Source organism: Mchenga conophoros, linkage group LG15 (assembly GCF_057382185.1).
Source record: "Mchenga conophoros isolate Kocher_MC1m ecotype Shallow Benthic linkage group LG15, M_conophoros_male_GT1.1, whole genome shotgun sequence".
Classification (NCBI taxonomy): Eukaryota; Metazoa; Chordata; class Actinopteri; order Cichliformes; family Cichlidae; genus Mchenga; species Mchenga conophoros.
Genome location: NC_140540.1, coordinates 34,863,348 through 34,885,352, shown reverse-complemented (window position 1 = coordinate 34,885,352; position 22,005 = coordinate 34,863,348). Strand labels below are relative to the sequence as shown.

At 39.3% G+C, this 22,005-nt stretch overlaps 1 protein-coding gene across 1 annotated transcript in view; it reads left to right on the top strand.

Annotated features, from left to right (window-relative positions):
• Positions 1–22,005, top strand: part of LOC146558750 (E3 ubiquitin-protein ligase rnf213-alpha-like) — a 144,115-nt gene that overhangs the window by 30,000 nt on the left and 92,110 nt on the right. Inside the window, exons 12-24 of the mRNA XM_085245913.1 lie at positions 2,038–2,172; positions 4,501–4,599; positions 5,139–5,255; positions 8,303–8,492; positions 8,788–8,958; positions 9,897–10,049; positions 14,037–14,656; positions 14,911–15,079; positions 15,154–15,371; positions 15,736–15,873; positions 16,127–16,279; positions 16,385–17,612; positions 18,351–18,535. Coding sequence (XP_085102039.1) covers positions 2,038–2,172; positions 4,501–4,599; positions 5,139–5,255; positions 8,303–8,492; positions 8,788–8,958; positions 9,897–10,049; positions 14,037–14,656; positions 14,911–15,079; positions 15,154–15,371; positions 15,736–15,873; positions 16,127–16,279; positions 16,385–17,612; positions 18,351–18,535 — 3,576 coding nt within the window. The remainder of the gene's footprint in view (positions 1–2,037; positions 2,173–4,500; positions 4,600–5,138; positions 5,256–8,302; positions 8,493–8,787; positions 8,959–9,896; positions 10,050–14,036; positions 14,657–14,910; positions 15,080–15,153; positions 15,372–15,735; positions 15,874–16,126; positions 16,280–16,384; positions 17,613–18,350; positions 18,536–22,005) is intronic.

Below are 22,005 nucleotides of genomic sequence, written 5' to 3'. Positions count from 1 at the left end.
CCAATGTAAGGAATGGCCAGCCCATTGGCGGCCCGAAGCTCAGTGTATGTGACCATACTTGCCATCGGCAGGGTTCTAAAAGAAATAATAAAATGACAACGCCACCTAGGGGAATTCCACCCCCAGGAAATATATGTTTAAGAAAAATAGATAAAAAGAATAAAAAGAGGCCGCAAGGATGCACACTGAGGCAGGTTGGCTCCAATATTAAAACAGTTTTATTTATAGTAAAAGAAATAAAGAATAAAATATTAGGAGAACAAAATGTAGCGTCTTTGTTGACAGTGTCCTAAAAGTACAATAAAACAATGATGGAACTTGGACTTACCAGCAGCCGTGGACCCAAAAGAAAATCACACAAAAAGAAAATCACTGCAGCCCACCTGGTGCTGTACAAAAGAAAGTGTGAAAGTGTGAAAACGACCCACCACCTGAGGTCCCAGGGCCACTGGCACGTCCTCCGTTCACTAAAATAAAACACAGAAAAATACTGTGATCCTAATGGCTCAAACGATTAAAAGGAGGTGTCAATCATGCAAATTGACCAAAAGAAAACAACCCCCCCCCGCAAAAAAAACCCAAAAAAGCTGTCCATTATGCTAATAGGGTCCAAGCATTTAAATAAACTGCTGAGTATTGCAGCATCGACAGCGATCAACTCGAAGGAAAATGACGACGGAGGCAAAAATGTCCTTAATATTTTGGGAACTTTATTCCGCACGCGGCAAATCTTTTTTTTTCCTCATGGGTGCCATTTTGTTGTGGTATACTTTTTTCTTCTTAGGGGTGTGATGACGCAGCATCCGTGCCTTTACAATGAAACAGTGCCTCCTTGTGGTGACAACTAAAATACTGTCTCTGTTAAACCACCATAATGCAGTTAAACACTGTACAACATGAGTACACACAATGAATATCTTAACATAAACATTTTTTTTATTCATACCATAAATAAAAATGAATAACGCAATACATATACAGCGATCGTGGCTCAAGAGTTTGGAGTTCGCCTTGTAATCGGCAAGCCCCGGCTTGGACAGTCTCGGTCGTTGTGTCCTTGGGCAAGACACTTCACCTGTTGCCTACTGGTGGTGGTCAGAGGGCCCGGTGGTGCTAGTGTCACAGTGGGAAATGTTAGATCTCTCCCTAATAAGATCGAGGAATTGGTGGCGCTGAGCAAACTCCAAAAGGAGTACCGGGAGGTTAGCATGATGCGCTACAGAGAGCCGTGGCTAACACACCTCTCTTGCCTCTGTCAGTGCGCCCCAGGGTGGCTGTGGCTACAATGTAGCTTGCCATTACCAGTGTGTGAATGTGTGCGTGAATGGGTGGATGACTGGATGTGTATTTATATTTAACATATTCATGCCGTGCACCCCCATTAGAGCATGCTCTAATGGGCTTACTTGTGGTTCCTAGAGTGTTTAAAAGTAGAACGGGAGGCAGAGCCCTCAGTGAGTAAAAAAGATACACTGAAAACTATGTGTTTGTACACCACTCTACATTTAATCATTAGTTATTATTAATCTCTGGGTCTCTTCCACCTCCTATCTTTGTCCCTTCTTCCTCCCCTAAACCCCTTTGTGAGCCTGGTTCTGCCAGAGGTTTCTTCCCGTTAAAAGGGAGTTTTTCCTTCCCACTGTGGCTAAAGCACTTTCTCAAAGGGGGCCGTATAATTTTTGGGGATTTCTCTGTTTTCTGTCTTTACCTTACAATATTTAGCGCCTTGAACTGAATTCCTGTTTTGGGGTGTTGTCTCATTGTTGCCCTTCGAGTTCTGAAACTGATTAACAACCCCCTCTGCTGCATAATTGACCAAGATTAATAGACATTGATTAAATGTATTAGACTGATTGATTTGAATAAAATGCTCTGATTAAAAAGTCCTCCTCTAATTCTTTGGACCAGTGCAACTGTTGTATGTGTATAAGAGCTTTTGTTCTTTCTTTGATAAAACACAGTTAATTTTAAAGTGCCTTTATAATTAATTACTTGATTTCATAAAGATAAATGTAATATTGTTACAAATGATTACAGACAAGACTGAGGATTCATGAAGAGTCCATTGGGGAAACATTCACCACAATGAGAGAGTGGCAGAGACAGACCTTCAAAAACAAACTCCTCCTTCTTAACGAACGCCCTACATTTTCAGCACCAAATGAAATGATGGTAAGCAGAAATGAATGGTAAGGTTGCTTTCAGTGACAATGTAATTGCTGTTGTCCTCATCAGTGGATTGCACATGTTATGTAACATTTCATCTGTTATACATTACATCTCTCTAAAACATCAAGGAATTTCTGTTTTTCTGTCTGTTCTTTGCTTATTTTGGCAATTATTGACTCTCCTTCAAACTACTGGTTAATAATTGCTATGTGCTAATTAATATGTTCACACTGCACTTATTATGTGCACGATCAGCCTAACATTTTAGATCTTCTCCCTGTTGCTAGTTAACATCAACAGCACTGTGAAATAATCTGTGGCATTATGTTTGACTTGGCAAATAATGTCAAACTAAAATCGCTCATAATCAGTGTTGGGCAAGTTACTTTGAAAAAGTAATTAATTACAGTTACTAGTTACTTCTTCAAAAAAGTAATTGAGTTAGTAACTGAGTTACAATATTCTAAAAGTAATTAATTACTTGAAAGGTAACTATTGCGTTACTTTAAAAAAACATTTAACCCTCTGGGGTCCAGGGTATAATTGCCCATTTTTAACTACTTTTGATTTTCCCTATACATTTCACCTTTAAAAACTATTTACTTTGCCTTGTTTGGGATCATCCTTTTCAGCACAACCTCATGTGGCTGAATTTACAGTTATGTTTTCATTTTGACATACTGTATTAACACAATTGATCTATAATCAGACAAAAAACATAAAATCAGAGTAGAAAAAGTAATATTTTTTACTGTAACAACCACAAACATGTTTATTGAATCATGTTTAATAACTTTAAATGTAAATATATATTGTCAATTTTAAAATCATATGCACGAGTTTTGCAAACAACATATGCACGAGTTTTGCAAACAACAAAGTTATTTGCAGCCATTTTCCTTTTACCCCTTTTTAAAATAACAATTTCTAACTATTTACAGAACAATTAGCTGTTCTCTTACAGGCTGTTCAATAAGATGCCACACAAATTATTTGTGCCACTCCAAAAATTTCTGTCCACTATAAAGGAGAACATCACAGCCTGATACCTGCAGACAGCAGTCACCTCATTGTTCTGACACACAACACAAAACTATCCACAACACTACACACTAACTACAAAAGACAACACATTAACTACACACTCCAAACACGCTAAATGTCACAAATCTCTCTCTTTTTTCTGCTCTCTCTCTCTCTCTCCCCCTAAAACGTCCCCCTCTTCCTAAACAACCAAATGTCATGTTACCATATTATTTTTGATTGGTCGACATGGTGCATTTTTCCACCAAGAAGAAAGGGCAGGGGTGTTTTTGTTTTTGTTTTTTGGTCATAAGCAGAGAGTGCTTGCTAGCGCTGTCCTTAATAAACGTGACGAAACCATCCATCCATCCATTCGCTTCCGCTTGTCCTTTTCAGGGTCGCGGGGGGCGCTGGAGCCTATCCCAGCTGTCATAGGGCGAGAGGCGGGGTACACCCTGGACAGGTCGCCAGTCTGTCGCAGGGCCAAAATACGTGACGAAACCATTGAGGGAAAAAACGGCGCATACATATTGTTTATCATGACTCTGGTTTTATGTGGCCTACCTAACACAATTTAAAAACTGGTATATATCACCTTGTTGCCATCTTAAAGTGCTTATTATTCTTCCTCAGCCAAACAGCAGCACTCATGCAATTGTTTTGCCCCCTTAGCTCCAGGTGTTGTGCTAGAAAGTGATCGTGATTACCGTCCGCGGGAGCGCGCGCAGCTGCTTGAAGCTGTAGCGTCCAGATTACTTACGTAGTCAGCTACTTCCGTGCAACTGATATAAGGTATGGTAAGCTGAAGGCAGCTTCAACCATCTGTTTGTTGAAAAATAGTAATGCGACCGCACCGCATTTTCTTGCTAGTAACTGTAACGGCATTGTAACGGTAGAAATAGTAATTAGTTAGATTACTCGTTACTGAAAAAAGTAACGCCGTTACTTGTAACGCCGTTATTCCCATCTCTGCTCATAATACTGTAAAAAGTATTAAATAATTCTTTGCTGACTCTTACATTTTCCCACACTCATGCTAACATTTCCATTGACAATTGACTCTCTTTTTTTGTACCCATATGGAAAAGAAATAGTAAAAACTTATATGTGATTACTCATGAAAGTGGCCACTTTCTCATTACTTTCATATATTGTTTTAGTAAGTATCCAAAACATACAAGTTTCATTATATAATTTTTCAAGGGATCTTATATCTGTTTTCACTCTTATATGCTTTTCATACAAGTTTCACACAAGACAGATACAAACTTTATAAGATTTATATATATATCTTTTCCATATGGGTAGGTATGGAACAAGTTACTCAAAGCATCCTTTAGTCATGAGAAACACACTTCATTCTGGAGGAAGGAATTCAGGAGAGATTTTGAAGCAAAACTTAAAAAGGTAAGACTTTATTTACAATGTCACAAAAGAATATTCCCTTCTTGATTTTTTTCCTATATTTGTCATATTTTTCCACAGCATTACTATTTTATGAATTTTGTGATTTACCCATTTCTTTACGAGATACACTGTAATGAATAAATGTTTGCTAGGAATAGCTTGGGTCATTTGCAGTGGAAAAGGTGTTAAATCTTTTAGCATTAAATGTTATCTAAATATTTGGAAAGAATAAAAGTCAAACTTTTGAAGAAACCACCATATCTTGGTGACACTCTGTAGTCAAGTGCAAGGGACAAGCACATGGTGGACATGAGAAGGAGTTGACAGTTCTAAGTGGCTAGATCTGCAGTTTTGGATAGCATTTTCCTTAATAAACAAAATCCTCATCTACAAACTGCATTTTGTATTTACTTGGGTTATCTCTGTATGGAAAAAGAAAAAAGAGAGAGAGAAATCAGGAAGGGGGCAAATATTTTTGTGCTGTATGCGTATTTTCCAAGCATCTGAGACTCAAAACTGAATATGTGCTTTTGAACTAGGAATCTAAAATGGATCAAATTGGTATATACTGTCATACAATGAAAGACCCAAGGGAAACATTACTATGCACCTCAATGGAGAAATGTGCGTTGGAGGCTGTTGCACAGATTTGCAAGGTATGATTTCAGAAAATGTTAAATAAATAGTTTATGAATGCTTATACATTTATTTTTGTCATTATCCTGGGTCTTTTGACCCAGCGTTTTGTGTTTTCTAATATTGTGATGTATTTTGGTTCTGGTTTTCTAGGTCTTTGGTTTTGGATTCTGTTCTTCCTCAGTTTAGCCTATAGTCATTTCTGCGTGTTTATTCCTCTGTGTAAAGTCTGTGTTTCTTAGTCTGTGTCTTTGCATGTGTGATAGTGATGTGCGATACCACTGGTTTTCTTTCCGATCCAATACCAAGTAAAATTCAGGGTGGTATCGACGATACTGATCCGATACCGATACTTTGTACAAAAACTTATTTTATTTATTGTATCTCAAATTATAGCATCATAATGATTACAGGACATCGGGTTACTTGTTCTTATCACTTAATAATGCAGAGTTCATCACATAGAAATAAAAAAAAAACTGAAGCTATTTGAACACCTTGCCTGCCTGCTGCACTAAAGGACTCCTTGAGAGATGTCTGTCTCGCCCTAGCAGCACCTGTCCCTCTCCTCCTCTTCAGTTCGCCTCAACATACACTCATCATATTCTGTGATATGATTTACTCTGAGGTGTTTGACAAGGTTAGTGATGTTGCCACAACCATACATGCCAACCCTCCCGATTTTTCCGGGAGAATACTGAATTTCAGTGCCCCTCCCGAAAATCTCCCGGAGCCACAATTCTCCAGAATTTCTCCCGATTTTCCACCCGGACAACAAAATTGAAAAACCATATTGCAGAATTCATAGTGCGGCCCAGCCAATTCCAGTTTCCAACAATTGCGGCAGCGACTTAGTTTTAATATTACTCTTATTTCTCTTTCTGGGTCGCAAAAAAACTTTTAACATATTTTCAGGTGAGAATGTAGCTGTGTAAACTTCAAATATCTGAGCCGACCGACACATCGTCTTCAAACCCCCGCGGTCTTTCGCTACTGGGGTTAACATGATATATAAGTCACTTTGATAACTTAAAAATGTCATTGTTTGGCTTGTTCAGTGTTTTATTTGTTCGTGACTAAATCGGTTTGGCTGAGATTAAAGTTATTAGATTGGATTAAATTAAATTTAACTTTATTAATCCCTCGGGAGGGTTCCTCCGGGGTTTTCACACAGCTGAACAAACGTCAAACAGAAAACCAATTAAACAAAGTGTGAGGCGGTCGAGAGTTTATGCCAGCGCCCGGTTATATTTTAAATAGCAAGTAGCAGATGGCAGAGTTTCACTCCACTGAGGGAGCCTGTGACGTACTACCCGGCTTTCTTTAGACCGTGAAGGCTGGGTCCTCAGGTGAAAGCAGCCTCTGAATTTGGACACCCCCCGCTGTTTCCGGGCCGGCCAATAATAATGGTGACATTTAATGTATTTTATCCGATAAATAAACACTGTAAAATGTATTTATCCCCCCCCCCCCAACAGCCCTTTTGAATGTCTCCCTAATTCTGAGGTCTTAAGGTTGGCAAGTATGGCCACAACACCTCACTTTTTTGCCACATGTATCGCAAACCACGTCTCAGCTGTTTGTGGAGGTAAAATACGTCCGCACAATTACGCTCAGCCGTTGTTGTGAGTGTGCACGTCAGGGGGCTGCGAGACATTTATACAGCCGTATTTCGCACATGACTATGAAAGGCGGAAGAGGAAGTAGTTCCTTTGAATGTAGACAATCCGAATGTTATAGTTTCATTCCACTGTGTTCCTGTTAATGATAAACTACAAATTTACCCTAAATTACTAAAATATCGATATTTTAATGTGAGAATCGATTCTAGAACATAAATGATTGGTATTGGAGGAATCGATATTTCAGGATCGATCCGTACATCACTAGTTCCTGTTTTATTTTGTAGGTCTGTGTCTCTCATCAGTGTTTCTAGTTTCGCATGTCCAATTTATCCCAGCCGTGTCTCCCTCCTGTTTCCCATTCCCTGATTGCCCTGTGTAAATGGTAAATGGCCTGTATTTATATAACGCTTTACTAGTCCCTAAGGACCCCAAAGCGCTTTACATATCCAGTCATCCACCCATTCACACACACATTCACACACTGGTGTGTGTATTTAAGCCTTGTGTTTTCTTGTGTGTGTGTGTTGCTGGTTTGTCTGCGTATCTCCCTCTGTCATCCTGTGTGCTTTCCCTGCGGTTTTCCCTCCATCATCCTGTAAATTCTCCCTGCGCTGTTCCCCCTGCAAGTTGCCTTCTCTCGTTCAGGTTTGTTGTTTAGGTTTTAGTTTTTCCAGTATAGTTTATTTCTAAGTTCTGTTTTTCGCCACTCTCACCTTTTTTTTGTTAATCACTCATGTTCAGTTTCAATAAAGCCCTCTCACTTTACTGCATACAACAACAACCACAACACACAGGGCGCCCTCTGACCCCGGAAGGACACACCGTCGCGGCGAGAGGGCGTCACCCGTCACTATGGCAACATAAACAAAACATAACTGTACAAACAGAACCCCGAACAGCCCTGACCCGCTACAATAAATCTGCAATAATATATATATATATATATATATATATATATATATATATATATATATATATATATATATATATATATATATAGTCTTTCCTCAAGCAATTTAATTCACCAGTAAGAAGTAGTGAAAATAGTTTCAATTTATGTACATTATCAGCTTTCAGTTTCTGGTTTTTGTTAATTTTATGGGGTGCAGAAATCTAGAAGTCTGTTCCATGTTTGTGTTGTTAAACACCATTATTTAAAATCTCTTTCTGATTTGCTTTAAGTATCCTAAATACCCTAAACACACAAAGAAGCTACATTGGCTCAGAAGAAAAAGTATGGACTTGGTCAAAAAGATTTCCACAGAGTACAATTATAAGGACAGAATTGTTTAAATCAGTAATTCCTTTTTTGTTCTTCAACATCTGTTTGACAAATATTGGATGTTTTTCTCAGTCCTAGAAGAAACAAAGATTAACTTATGGGCAAAAATATTAATTGCTATCAGTGATGAATTTTTCCTGTTACTTATTTTTTTGCTCAGGATAAATCTGAAAAGGGTATTTCAGCTCTCTTGGCAAAATATGACATCACACAGTTTGGGAACCTGATGTCTGCTGTCGTGGTAAAATCATGGCCCTCAGATGCCAATGGAGATTACATCAAAGACGAAGACTTGATATTTCAGTACCTTTTAAACACTTCCATTGCCAAAACTGTCTTCCAAACGGCTGGTAAATGCTGCAATATTAACAAAAAGTATTTTGAGTATGTAATGTATAATATTACTACTTTTTGTCTAATGTTAGGGTAAAGACTCATTTTCGACAAACAGTAGCTGTGTATAAATTTAGTGTTAGTCTTTTAAAGGGGCCTTCATGCAGTGTTTTGGGCTAACCTCAAGTCTGTCTATTTAACTCTTTACATGAATTTTTTGTGATTAACATTTTTTTTTTCCTGTACAAACTCATAGCAAGATGTTTTTGTTTATTTTTTTTGTTTTGTTTTTTTCTTCTCAATCTGGTTTAGGGAGAGGGGGACTGATCAACAAACTCTCAGATGAAGCAGAGCAAAGGATTACTCTGGCAACTAAAGTATTCAAAACGATGTCAGAGCAGTTCCTCAGAGGAGATATCCAAATGAAAACTTTAAACTTAATTTTTCAGAAGGAACAGAAATTTGTGGATTTGCTCAAGACAGGTGAATAAAAATATTTCATTTCTCATTTGTCCTCAATTCCTCATTTGTTTTTCTTTGTCTGTCCACTCATTTTAGCTGGTGTATTTAAATTACAAATTCTACAAGAATTATAAGGTATGAAAATTGTTTACTTGTAAATTAGGTGTAGTTTATTCTTTAAATTCTGCCTTCAGTCTTACAGTAGTAATGGAATGTAGGTGTTCATGACAATACTGCAGTATATAAATATTTATAAGCAGGTCAACTCTCTACTCTTAGTGGTACTTAGTGATTCAAATTCTAATGAATTTCATGTATACAGCGCCAAATCACAACAACCGTCGCTTCAAGGCAAGTGATATGCATATCTGGTTTTGTGATCTCCAGTATTGACTTCTTTGAGGCAAGTCTAAAATACTAAATAAATTGCATTACTGGTTCTTTAATTTTAAAAATGTAAAGTTTTAAAAGTTAAGGTCTTTCTAATTAGGATATCCCACAAATTGTTGAGTAATCAGTAGGGCTTTTCTTATTTTCTAACAAAGGAAACATGAAGCTGAAGCTGGAACTCTACAAGGGTGTCTTTTTAAATGTAATATCTTTTCTTCATCGCATTAGCTTCATGAGCAAATCAATTATTTGCGATGCTTAATTAATGATTAAAGTTGGATCTTTTTTCCAGCTGGTTTTGTTTATAGCGTTGATTTCCAACCCAAATATTCACATTAAAACTGCAAAAAAAAACAAACAAATGTAGCTGTTGTCAGTTTCAGTGGTCAGATGTACAAGTTTTTAATTGCCCTTACATATGAGTTACCTATAAAAGATGCCATTTAAAAAAAAAAAAAAAAAAACAATTAGAGAAGAGAGAAAAAATACATTTGTGCAGCTGGACTGGAAAATGGAGGCTCTTTAATTGTTCTTTGTAGTATTTCTGATTGTTGTTTATGTTTCCCCAGATGGCCTCTGTGATGATGGTCGTTGTAAAGATGACATACACATAACAGCATTACTTGAAGAAAGAAAAAAGGAATCACAAGCTGTCAAGAATGAGATAGAGTTGGTCAGAGATCTTCTACAAATCTGCCAGACGCTTCCAGAACACCTCAAAGGTATAAGCAATGTTTTTGTTTCTAGTCTGTCCATTATTTTTCTATAAAAATTCCCAGAATGATAAAGTTGTCTAAGTAGTTGTATTCTTAAGTTGTCTTCTTAAAGTCTAGACCAAATACTGGTAACATTGCAGCATCTCAGCCAGTGAAAAGCTGCTAACATTGGTAAAGAGAACTTTTAAACGCTTAAGATTTTTTAAGGATGGTAAATTATGGTGGAAAAACAAAATGTAAAGCTACCAGAGCACACTAGATCGATGCTTTGCCACTTTTTACAACTGAAAAAAAGGCAACTGGACTACCTTAGGTTTTTGAAAAGTTTCACATCTCATCCAAGAGGCTTCTTTAATTCTAAAAGTAAATGGTGGAGAGTCACAAGTTTTTACCCCTCGTGGAGGTTGTTGGGTGTGGCCCTGAGGTTCACTGAAGTATAACATGCAAGAGAGCCAATAAATATAAACTGAATGGTCATGTTGTAGCTATTGTGCTATACTCATTCATTCACAATATCAAATTATGTACTGAGTAATTTCTAACAAAATATTGCATTTTTCAAGTTGCCAGTGGCTGCTGATTGCCTGTGAGCAGCACAGTAAATCATGTTTTTCCTACAGTCTAAATCGATGATTTTATGCGCTATTCGTCCAGTCTAAAAACGTATGACATGCCTATAGTTGACTTATGCAAGTTTTCCACTGTAAAACCAGTTCTTACAAATCTCTTAGCAATTGTAAGGGGGCATGAATGTCTCATTGGTATGCTCTGGTACTTACACAAAGAACACCACAAAGACTAGATGTCGCATTAAGACATATTAATAAGACAGTGTGTCTTTTAGAGACATGGTAGCATCTTCTGACCAACCATTTGCAAAGGTGGAACTGATCGTTAAATATGGGTTTTAAAAAAAAGGAAAAAAATACAGAAAAACTGAAAATAAACAAAGTTCGAAAATATTTATTTAAGAAAACTGTCAGAAAAAATTTCTTATAAAGAAACACTCAGAACAGTCAGTTTAATGTGTTTTATTTACTTGCAAGGGAGTGACAGCATACAATGTAAAAGTGTATTAGAGTGCTCATCAGGGCGATGTTGTTGGGCCTTTTTATACATTTCACATACTTTTACATACATATACATAATCACACACTTTTTCAGGGAAAATATATGTGTCAAAAGAAATTAGTTTAATTACACAGCGTGCTGGAACAGAATGCTAATAGTACTTGAATAAAAAATAGCTTAGAATAACATGGAGTGAGGGACAGGCAGAGAGAGAGAGAGAGAGAGAGATACATTTCCTCAACTTGTTGCATAACTTTAATTTTTCTATCAGATACCTTAACTGTTTTCCACCTTCTAATATCAAATAGATTAAATGCTAACTGTTGTGTAATGTTTTGTCTGATGACACAAATGAAGAAAGAAATAAAGAAAATGCAAAAAAAAAAGGGATATACACAAAACTGAACTCAATCAAGGAAAATTACTGTCAGAAAGTCAAACTAGAGGTAAGACTAAAGAGACAAACTACATAGTAAAACAAGGAATGAATAACTTCTGGGTGGCTGTAACTCAGGAGATAGATCACCTCATCTATTCAGTTGGAAGGTTGGTGGTTTGATCTCTGGCTGCTCCAGTATGAATGCCAAATATCTGCTAAGATAATAACTCCAAGTTGCTCTCTGATTTACTAAGTGGAAGTGGAAGTGTGAGTACTTAAACATGCATGAATGAGGAATGCTGTATAAAACAGTTTTAATGCTAATGTACAGTAGAAAAGTGCTAATGACCTATCCATATAGCTTTTTGTGATTCATTTTACACATTGGATCCTTTAAAATTTCACCTGAGGCTACAAGTGAATTAATACAGTGTAGAATAATGGGGAAAAAATGGACATGATGGATATATGTGTAATATATCCAAATAATATTACAAATATAATATGTACCGTATTGTCCAGACTACAAAGCGCACCTGAATATTAGCCGCACAAGCTAAAATCAGGGGAAAATCCTGTTTTGTACATACATTAGCCGCACCTGACTAAAAGCCGCAGGTGTTTCAATGTTGACTTATCATATGTAAGAGAATATGCACAAAGGGAATTGTCAGGAAAGAGATGGCTGTTTGGAGACACATCACTTTTATTAATATTTTGAAAAACAAGTTATGGGTACATATTTGCATAACTTTTTAGGTATATGTACAAGTATCGGTAATTACAAGTACAAAACATGTACTGTGCTTCATAAATGAGTAACAAATGTAGTATATAACAATAACCTACAGCACACCAGAAAAATAGATTCGGACTACCTTTTAGGCTCAGGTGCAGTGACACGGCTTTAACAAGAAGAAAAATCAGTCATTCACCACCATCTTTCTCTTCTTCCTGCGCACTAAAACCACCAAAGTCCTCTCCTCCAGTGTCCGAAACGAACAGGCTCAGGATGGCTTCGTCACGCTTCTCTCCTTCGTTGTTGTCATGATCCTGGGTCTTTTGACCCAGCGTTTTAAGTTTGAGTTTATTTTGTTCATTAGGTTATCTAAGTTCATTTGTTTATTAGATTCCCCTTGTGTTTCCAACCCCTGTTAAGTCTCCCTTGTCTTTCATGTGCTTCATGTCTGTGTTTCTTATGTTGTCATATTTGCGTTTCATTATGTTTCCCATTTTATTTTGAAAGAGGTCCTGTGTTCCTGCATTTTGTTTTACTCTTCCCCTGTGGCGTTGTTATGTTCATGTTGTGTCTACTGTGCCTTTCTGTTCCATGTTTCAGGTCCCTATGTTCTGTCTCCCCAGTCTGTTAAGTTTACATGTCTTGAGTTCCGTCAGTGTGTTTCCTGTTTTACTTTCACAGTCTGTCCTATGTTAATGTTTCTAGTTTTGCTTCCCTTGTCTCGTCCTGCCTAATTACTCCCAGCTGTGCTCTCCTCCTGTGGCTCATTCCCCCTCGTTATCCCTCAGTATATTTACTGTAAGCCCCATCTTTCTCTTTGTCAGTGTTGCGTCCTCCCTCATAGCTGTGTGAGTTTTCCCTGTGGCTCCTTGTGCTTTAGTTTTCCCAGTTTAGTTTTGTATTGTTTTTTGTGTCCCACTCCACACCAGCAATCTGTGTTTTTTGAGTTTACTTTTTGTCTCTAAGAGTTTGCGTTTGGGTCCTACTCTTGCCTGCACACAGCCATATTGTGACATTTGTCACTTTCAAAACCAAAGAAATCCTCGTTGTCAATGTCAGAGTTGAACACCCTCTGAAGGGCCGTGGCGGTGTCCTCCTCTCCATCATGCAGCAGTCCAGCCCTTCGAAATCCGTTGGTGATCGTGGATGTTTTCACACTTTTCCACGCTGTCAGAATCCACTGGTGGAGTTGGGCATAACTTGCTTTTCGCAAGTTTATCGCCGCTCATCATCCACACCTCCTGCTGAACGCGTAGCGCTACTTTGAAGTTTGTTTTTCGCGCTACTTTGTACGGCACTACGTTGCCTGGCGGACAGACATGTGACCAACATACCACTCTTGAACCCCGATCCTTCCACCAGGCAACGTAGTGCCGTACAACAGCGGCACAAACAAAACAAATCGTCTTACGATATGACAAAAATCATGGGCAATCCATAGAAAAGCCGCATCTGACTAAAAGACGCAGGGTTCAAAGCTTGTGCAAAAAGTAACGGCTTATAGCCCGACAATTACGGTAATACAGAATTTGCATTGCAATACAAATTCCCTATTACAGATTATGTTGCATTACATACACCCTTATAAACATGAATGTGAGGCAGTATCAAATGATATTAGGTGATCAGTTTCACTGATTCAAGGTTGGCAAAACACAAAGTGCTGAGTTAAGGATGAGTTAAATTGGTCTAAGAATGCGATTTTATCAAGTTACTTATCAAAAAATTCAGAATCCAAGAACTTCTGTGTCTGAGTTAATATGATTAGTACTGAGATGATAACTAACATCTTTTTAATCTGCAGTTGACTTCAATGGATTAGACGAAAAACTTCAACAGAACATCGAGACAGTGAATCTGAATGAATTTATGAAGGTTTACACTCTTGATGGACAGACTTCACCTACAACTGCAAAGGTTACTTATTTCAGCCTCTCTGAAATAACACATCAAATGGCTTCAGAGCTGCATGCTATTAAAGACAGTTCAATCTTCAAAAGGTTTTGGGCAAACAAGCTGGAGGACCTTTCAAGAGACCAGCCTCATGAAGATGACATTGAAAATACTGACGATGATGAAAAAATCTATACTCTTGATCTGGTCTACTATGAACTATTTCAAATCTGCTACAGCAAGTACAGATGTCTTTATGATAGTTTAAAAAGTGGAGAACTGCCTCTGCAGGAAATTAACAGCATCTTTGAAGACTATAAAGGAAGGTATGAAGATTTGCGGAAAGACTTAGACATTATGTGCAGAGTAGACCTATCTGATGACAGAAAATGGGTCAAAGGAAGGGTTGGCCAAATTCAGCAATACCACGATGTTCATCTAGCAGTGGACTCTTCCACAATCATCATGGATATCAAAAACATAATATGTCCAAGAGGTGATTTCAATGTGCTGGAGAAAATTCTTCAAATGGTATGTTTTCTAATAATTTATCATTATGTAAGAAGACTAGATTTGTGTTTACGTCCTTTAAAAGAAAGAAAAAGTTCCAGAAGAATGCACAGTCATGGTCAGCTGTGGAAAATATATTCTAGAGCTTTGTGCTGTCAATTTTTTATGAAATAATAATTTAATTGGTTACCTGAAAATTATCTTTAAATGCTTGATACTTAGATTCTGTATTAGTAACTGCAATTTTTTCTTTAACTGTAAATGAATATTTTTAGAAAGAAGACTCAAGAAAGACAGAAGAAAGAAACAACCTGAATTGCATTGATGAGGCCTTCATAGAAGCAAAAAATAATATAAAAGGCATCACAAATGACCGCAAGGAATGTCTTAAGGCACTCAGTGAGAGTAAAGAGTTTGTCCAGTGGGTTAAAAAAGAGCTTGAAGGTACAGTATGCCATTCCTTGCAACCAAAAATTAAACACACTCTCATAACAGCTAAAGGAAATTTCTTTTTTCAGAAATCAGCGAGCTGAAAGTTTTTGTTGACCTGGCGTCGATCTCTGCTGGAGAAAATGACATGGATGTCGATCGAGTAGCCTGTTTCCATGATGCTGTCCTTGGTTACTCACCCATGCTCTATGATCTGAAACAGGACTCTGATTTTGAGAAATTCAAAGATGCATTGTCAAAGTTATGGAATGCATTTGATAATGACAGAAAGATACCAGAGAAACTGGTGAGATTCCATCCACTGCACATGAATATAACTAATGTCATTAGTACGATAAAACCATTTCCATACACCCATTTTCTGGTCGGGGTCCAGATGGTGGGGGCAGCATTAGAAAGAAGTTCTTTCACCTGCCAAACAATACTGTAGCATGGGGAAGTAGTAGAAGGGATAAACTGACCACTTATACCATGTCTTAGTTGTCCCCAACAAATTCATTGGGGTGTGAGTGTTTGTGTAAATGTTAGAAAGTGTTTAGGCATAAAAGTGCTGTAGGAATGTGTGTGATCAGGTGAATAAGACTTGCAGTAGGTAAAAAACTTCAACATTTGTTTTGTTTTTTCTTTGTTTTTTCATTGTTTTGTTTCAGCGGGATACTTCCCGCCAGCTAGAATGGTTAAAAACTGTTAGAGAAAGCCATGGATCTGTTGAACTGTCATCGCTGTCTCTGGCTACATCCATGAATGAGAGAGGGTTATATATCATCAAAGCACAACAACAGAAAAAGGTACAATAAATAGCTGGCATGAAAGTAATACTTACATTTGAATGAATTGCAGGTATAATATCATATACTAGCTATTGTTAAATAGATTCAGAGGAATAAAGTTTATATGTGGAATGAACAGTTATTTCCTGAGATACTATTACCTTTTAACCCAAATTCTCTTAAAGAGACCGTTTTACAATAATACCATATAAACTTTGGAGGGGTAAGGACACACATTTGAGGTAATCATTTTTTATTCTTCCCTTTTTAGATTACTTTAGAGAATTCACTGACCTTGCAAATTGAGGATGGACATACAAACATGACATATACCTATGAGGACCTGAAAGAGCTGCAAAATAAACTTATGCTTATGTCTGGAAAAAAACAACAAAATCAGAGCGAGGTGAAGCGCTTCACTGAGGTATGATTTTTTTTTAAAAAATTTTTTATCATTTGCTACATTGATGGTTTAACAATAACTTATATTTTTATATCACCTGTAATCTAATTTCTTCTTCATATTCAGGTGTTTGAAAACATCCAAAGACTTGCAAAAGCATTTGTAGACCTTCACACTGCAGGGAATCCACTTTTCAGGTGTTGGGAAGCTAAGATTTTTTGTAAAACTCAGAGTGACCCATGTATCATTATGGGAATAAAGTTTTGCAGAACCCTGCACAGCTTCCAAGTAAATGGAAGTTTAGTTGAACAGCTTACATCTCTATCCAAGAAGATGGAGATGTTTCTTGATAACTGGCAAGACTTCATGGACACACAGAGATTTAACCACTACTACTTAAACTACTTCACAGCAGAACAAATATTCTACTTGTGCAGTGTTCTGATTCCAACAAACATGAATGCAGAACTCGAAGACAAAGCACTGATGATGCTTTCTTTTATCAAAGCAAACTGCACAACATCAGATGTCTGGAGTACATGGAGTAGATTTCATGCAATAAGCAATAGAGAATGCAATGAACTATCTTCACCCAGTGTTAGCCATTTTGCACATGACAGTGACCCAGCAGATGAGCTACCCCAGGCTGTGGGTTTGAAAGAGTTGGAGGAGTTGTGGAATGGCTACATGAAAAACAAGGAAATATTTTTCCATGACCTATTAGACATTAGGAGTTTAGGATGTCTCTTGCAGTTGATGACAGAAAACCAAAATCAGAATGAGTTGGAAGAGGAACCAGAACTCTCTGAGACGAAAGACCATTCACTCAAAAGGAACCTTCCAAAAGGCCTAAGATCAAAACAACCTAATCTCATAATCTGCCCACATGATGAGGTCCTGACTTCAAGTATCTTCTTGTACATGAACAACTACTACGAGCCATTGCCAGCTTATGATGAAGTGCTTTTGTGTACCCCTTCAACATCTCATGAACAAGTAGAGCTTTTCCTAAGAAGATGTCTAACATCAGGTGAAATTGGCCAGAAGATTTACACAATGCTGTGGGCAGACCAGCTTTCCTATGATGTTAGCTGTGCAATGGAAAAGTGTTTTCAGAAACTGTGCTTCTTGAAAAAAGATTACAGGCTAGTGATCTTTTGCAGCTCTGATAGAGAGCACACTTACATTCCTACTGCATTCAGTCAATACAAAACAGACTTGGTGCCACAAGAGCCACTGGAAAGGATTCAACAGTATTTGTTGAGGCATTACACTGTTACCTCAGACTACAAGAATGCTATGTTCAAAGGAGGCTTTTCCTTTGGTATTGTTTCTTCCAGTCGTGCAGGAGTTGGTGAGTCTTGCATGTGCAATATACTTTCTTATGAGTAATTTCTTTCTGCACTATTTTTAAGTAATGGGATAAAAACATTACATATAGATTTCACCATTGATTTTATCATGATGGCTTTTGCGACTGCACTTGGGGACACATTCAGAGTTTTTGCAATTTTCCGGACTGACTGACCTCCAGTTCTTAAAGTAATGATGGACTGTCGTTTCTCTTTACTTAACTGATTGGATAGGTTCTTGTCATAATATACATTCTAACAGTTGTTAGAACCCCCATTAAGAATGCAAGAAATTCCACAAGTGAACCCTGATAAAGCACACCTGTGAAGTAAAACCATTTTGACGTCATGAAGCTCACCGAGAGAGGGCCAAGGGTTTGCAGCACTGTCAACAAAGCAAAGGGTGGCTTCTTTGAGGAATCTAAAATATAAAACATATTTAGATTTGTTTATCATTGTTTTTCTTTACTACATAATTCTATATATCTTGCTTCATATATTTGATGTCTTAAATATGTGTCTACAATGTAGTAGATAGTATAAATAAAGAAAAACCATTAAATTAGAAGGTGTGTCCAAACTTTTGAATAGTAGTATTTAAGATTTTTTTTGTAGAAAAGAGCATGCTGAATTTTGTCTTGATTTCTAGAAATGCATCTTTAATACTGTAGACTTACTGATGGACTCATTTCTGTCAAACAATAGATTGCCTCTTTTTTTTTTTTTTTTTGTCATTTTAGGCAAGTCATTGTATATCCAAAGGTTGTTTGAAAACTTGGAGAGAAATATCGAACAAGGAACTGCATTTAAGAAGTGCATCAGGCTAACAGAACATGAGGTTGATGACCACAAGATTATCCAGTCTTTGTATGACACACCAAAACAAAAAGATCTTAAGGTCTTTCACTTTGATGTCACATCCTCGGTAAGCTGTTTTTATTAACCACGGTGAAAATACCTTATAGAATAGAATAAAATAAACCTTTATTATCCCAGAGATGAGAAATTTGGGTGTTACACAGCTCTTATAGCAAGGAGAATATAAAATATGAAAGTGAAGACACAAAGTTGTCCTATATACATAAGCAACTGAAGTTTGTATATACAGTTAACAATGTACAGAAAAATTGTACGGAGATATATATAAAATGTACAGTGAACAAACAAGCTGATGAGTAAGATAACCAATAGGATGTTAAACTGTGTTATAGAGTCTGACAGCTGCTGGTAGGAATAACCTGCGGTAGCGCTCCTTCCTGCACTGTGGGTGTAAAAGTCTCCTGCTGAACGAGCTGCGCAGTGCTTGTACAGTCTCATGCAGGTGGTGGGAGGTGTTGTCCATGATGGATGTTAGCTTAGACAACATCCTCTCCTCCCCAACCTGCTCAATGGACTGCTCAGGGACAGAGCTGGCCCTCTTGACCAGTTTGAGTTTCCCCCTGTCCCTCTCTGCCCTCACTGGAGAAATCAAAAAGCATTGACTCTCACAGTGCACTTGGTGCCCTCCAGATGAGAGAAGGCAGCAGGTAGATGACAGCGTCATCCACCCCGATGTTCCGCTAGTAAGAAAACTGCATCAGGTCTAGGTCTGTCCCGACTAATAGGCGAAGGTGGTGTAGTATGATCCTCTCCATGGTCTTCATCAGGTGTGAAGTCAGTGCAAGGGGTCTGAAGTGGTACGGCTCCTTGGGGTGCATTGTCTTTGGGACTGGTACCACAAAGGAGATCTTCCACAGACAGAGACTGAGCCTGATCTGCACAATCCCTCAATAGTCTGGAGCTGATTCTATCAGGTAAATGGTAAATGGCCTGCATTTGTATAGCGCTTTTCTAGTCCCTAAGGACCCCAAAGTGCTTCACACAACATTCAGTCATTCACCCATTCACACGCACATTCACACACTGGTGATGGCAAGCTACATTGTAGCCACAGCTGCCCTGGGGCGCACTGACAGAGGCGAGGCTGCCGGACACTGGCGCCACCGGGCCCTCTGACCACCACCAGTAGGCAAACATAGGGTTAGTATCTTGCCCAAGGATATTTGGCATGCAGTCAGGAGGCAGCCTGGGATCGAACCACCGACCTTCTGATTAGTGGCTGACCTGCTCTGCCACCTGAGCTACAGCCACCCAGGACCTGTGGCCTTCCTGGTTTTCATCTTCCTCAGCCGACTTCGCACCTGGTCAGTTGTGATGGAGAGGCTGCAGTGACAGTGAACAGTGAAGAAGCACTGCTGTGCTTTCTTCACTGTTTTGTTTGTGTGTACTGACCATGTGAGGTCCTCCACCAGATGTACACCTAGGAAACGGAAGCAGCTCACTCTCTCCACAGCAGGTCCGTTGACGGTGATGGGAGTGTGTGCTTCTCTGCACCTCCGGAAGTCCACTAACTCCTTTGTCTTTGCGACGTTGAGGGTGAGATGGTTCTCTCTGCACCAGTGGGTCAGGGCGCTGACCTTCTCCCTGTAAGCCATCTTATCACATTTGGTGATAAGATCCGCCACTGTAGTGTTGTCACAATGATGTTGGAGTTGCTAGTGGCCGTGCAGTCGTAGGTGTAGAGTGAGTACAGGAGAGTGCTCAGTATACACTCCTGTGGAGCATCAGTGTTTATTATGACGGGGGATAAGGTGATGCTGCCCAGACTGACCATGGTATCTGTCAGACAGGAAGTTAAGGATCCAGCTGCAGAGAGAGCTGCTTAATCCTAGATCCTGCAGTTTCCTGTCCAGCTTCGAGGGAATGATGGTATCGAATGCTAAGCTGTAGTCTACAAACAGCATTCTCACACTCTGTGTCTCTCTTCTTCTGGTGGGAGAGGGCAGTATGTATGTCAGGTCTATGGCGTCATCAGTGGAGCTGTTGTGGCGGTATGCGAATTGTAGAGGGTCCAGTGAGTCGGGTAGTGCAGAGCAGATGAAGTCCCTGACCAGCCTCTCGAAGCATTTGCTCACGATGGGGGTCAGGGCTACCAGTCGCCAGTCAATCAGTGATGAGATGGTGGAGGATTTGGGTACAGGGACGATGGTGGCCATTTTGAAGCAGGCTACAGACAAAGAGAGAGAAAGGTTGAAGATGTGCATAAACACTCCAGCCAGCTAAGCCTTGCATGACTTGAGGATGCAGCCAGGGATCCTGTCCGGACCATTAGCTCTGCATGCATCCACCTTCCTGAAGCATTTCCGCACATCCTCCTCAGACACTGTTTGCACACTGACGTCATCCGCGGTGCGTCACACTGTCCGGTCTTGTGATGTTCGCTGTGTCGAATCTAGCGTAGAATACGTTTAGATCCTCGCACAGAGAGACCGTGGTCTGTGGTGTGCTAATTTTCCCTCTAAAGTCTGCGATTGTGTTTAGTCCCTGCCACATACTCCGAGGGTTGTCAAATTGTTGTTCCACTCTGTCCCTGTACTTATGTTTGGCTGCTTTGATCATCTTCCGGAGTTAGTAATGTGCGTGTTTGTAGTCAGATGTGTTCGCGGAGCCCAAAGTAGTGCTCTGTGCTGCCAGTGCCGTGCGAACATTGCTGTTAATCCACGGTTTTTGGGTAGGATTTGACTATTCTGGATGGGACGACATCTTCTATGCATTTTCTGATGAATCTGCACACTGAGTCTGTGTACTCATCAATGTCGTCAGCAGCCATGCAAATCATTTCCCAGTCCCGCAGCATGGACTCTGATTGGTCCGACCAGTGGTGCACTGCATTCATGGTTGGAGCTTCCGGTTTCAGCTTGTGCCTGTAGCTGCGCAGGAGCAGGATGGAGCGATGATCTGATTGGCCGAATGGGGCATGGGGTAGGGCTTTGTACACATCCCGGAAGGAGGTGTAACAGTGGTCAAGTAGCTGGTCTCCATGAATGTTGAAATGAATGTGTTTGTGAAGTTTTGGTGAAACTTTCTTCAGGTTTCGTTTGTTAAAGTCCCCGGTCACGATAAATCCTGCCTCTGGGTGCACGGTGTCCGTGCTGCTGATTGCGTTGTACAGTTCCGAGTGCTCGATCAGTGTCGGATTGTGGGGGAATGTTAACAGCCATAATGATCACTGCTGTAAATTCCCTTGATAGCCAGAATGGTCGGCACTTAATCATCAGGTACTCTAGGTCCGGTGAGCAGAAGGATTTGACCGGGTGCACATTTGCATAATCACACCAGCTGTTGTTGATCATGAAATACACACCAAAGCCTCTGCTTTTCCCAGTTAGCTCCTGTGACCTGTCCGCGCAGTGCATGGAGAACCCCGGTAGTTGCATGGTGGAGTCCGGTACCTTGTCCAATAAGCAGGTTTCTGTGAGGCAGATCACACAGCAGTCCCACATCTCTCACTGGAATGAGAGCCGTGCCCCAAGCTCGCGCAGTTTGTTCTCCAGAGATTGCACATTAGCAAGTAAT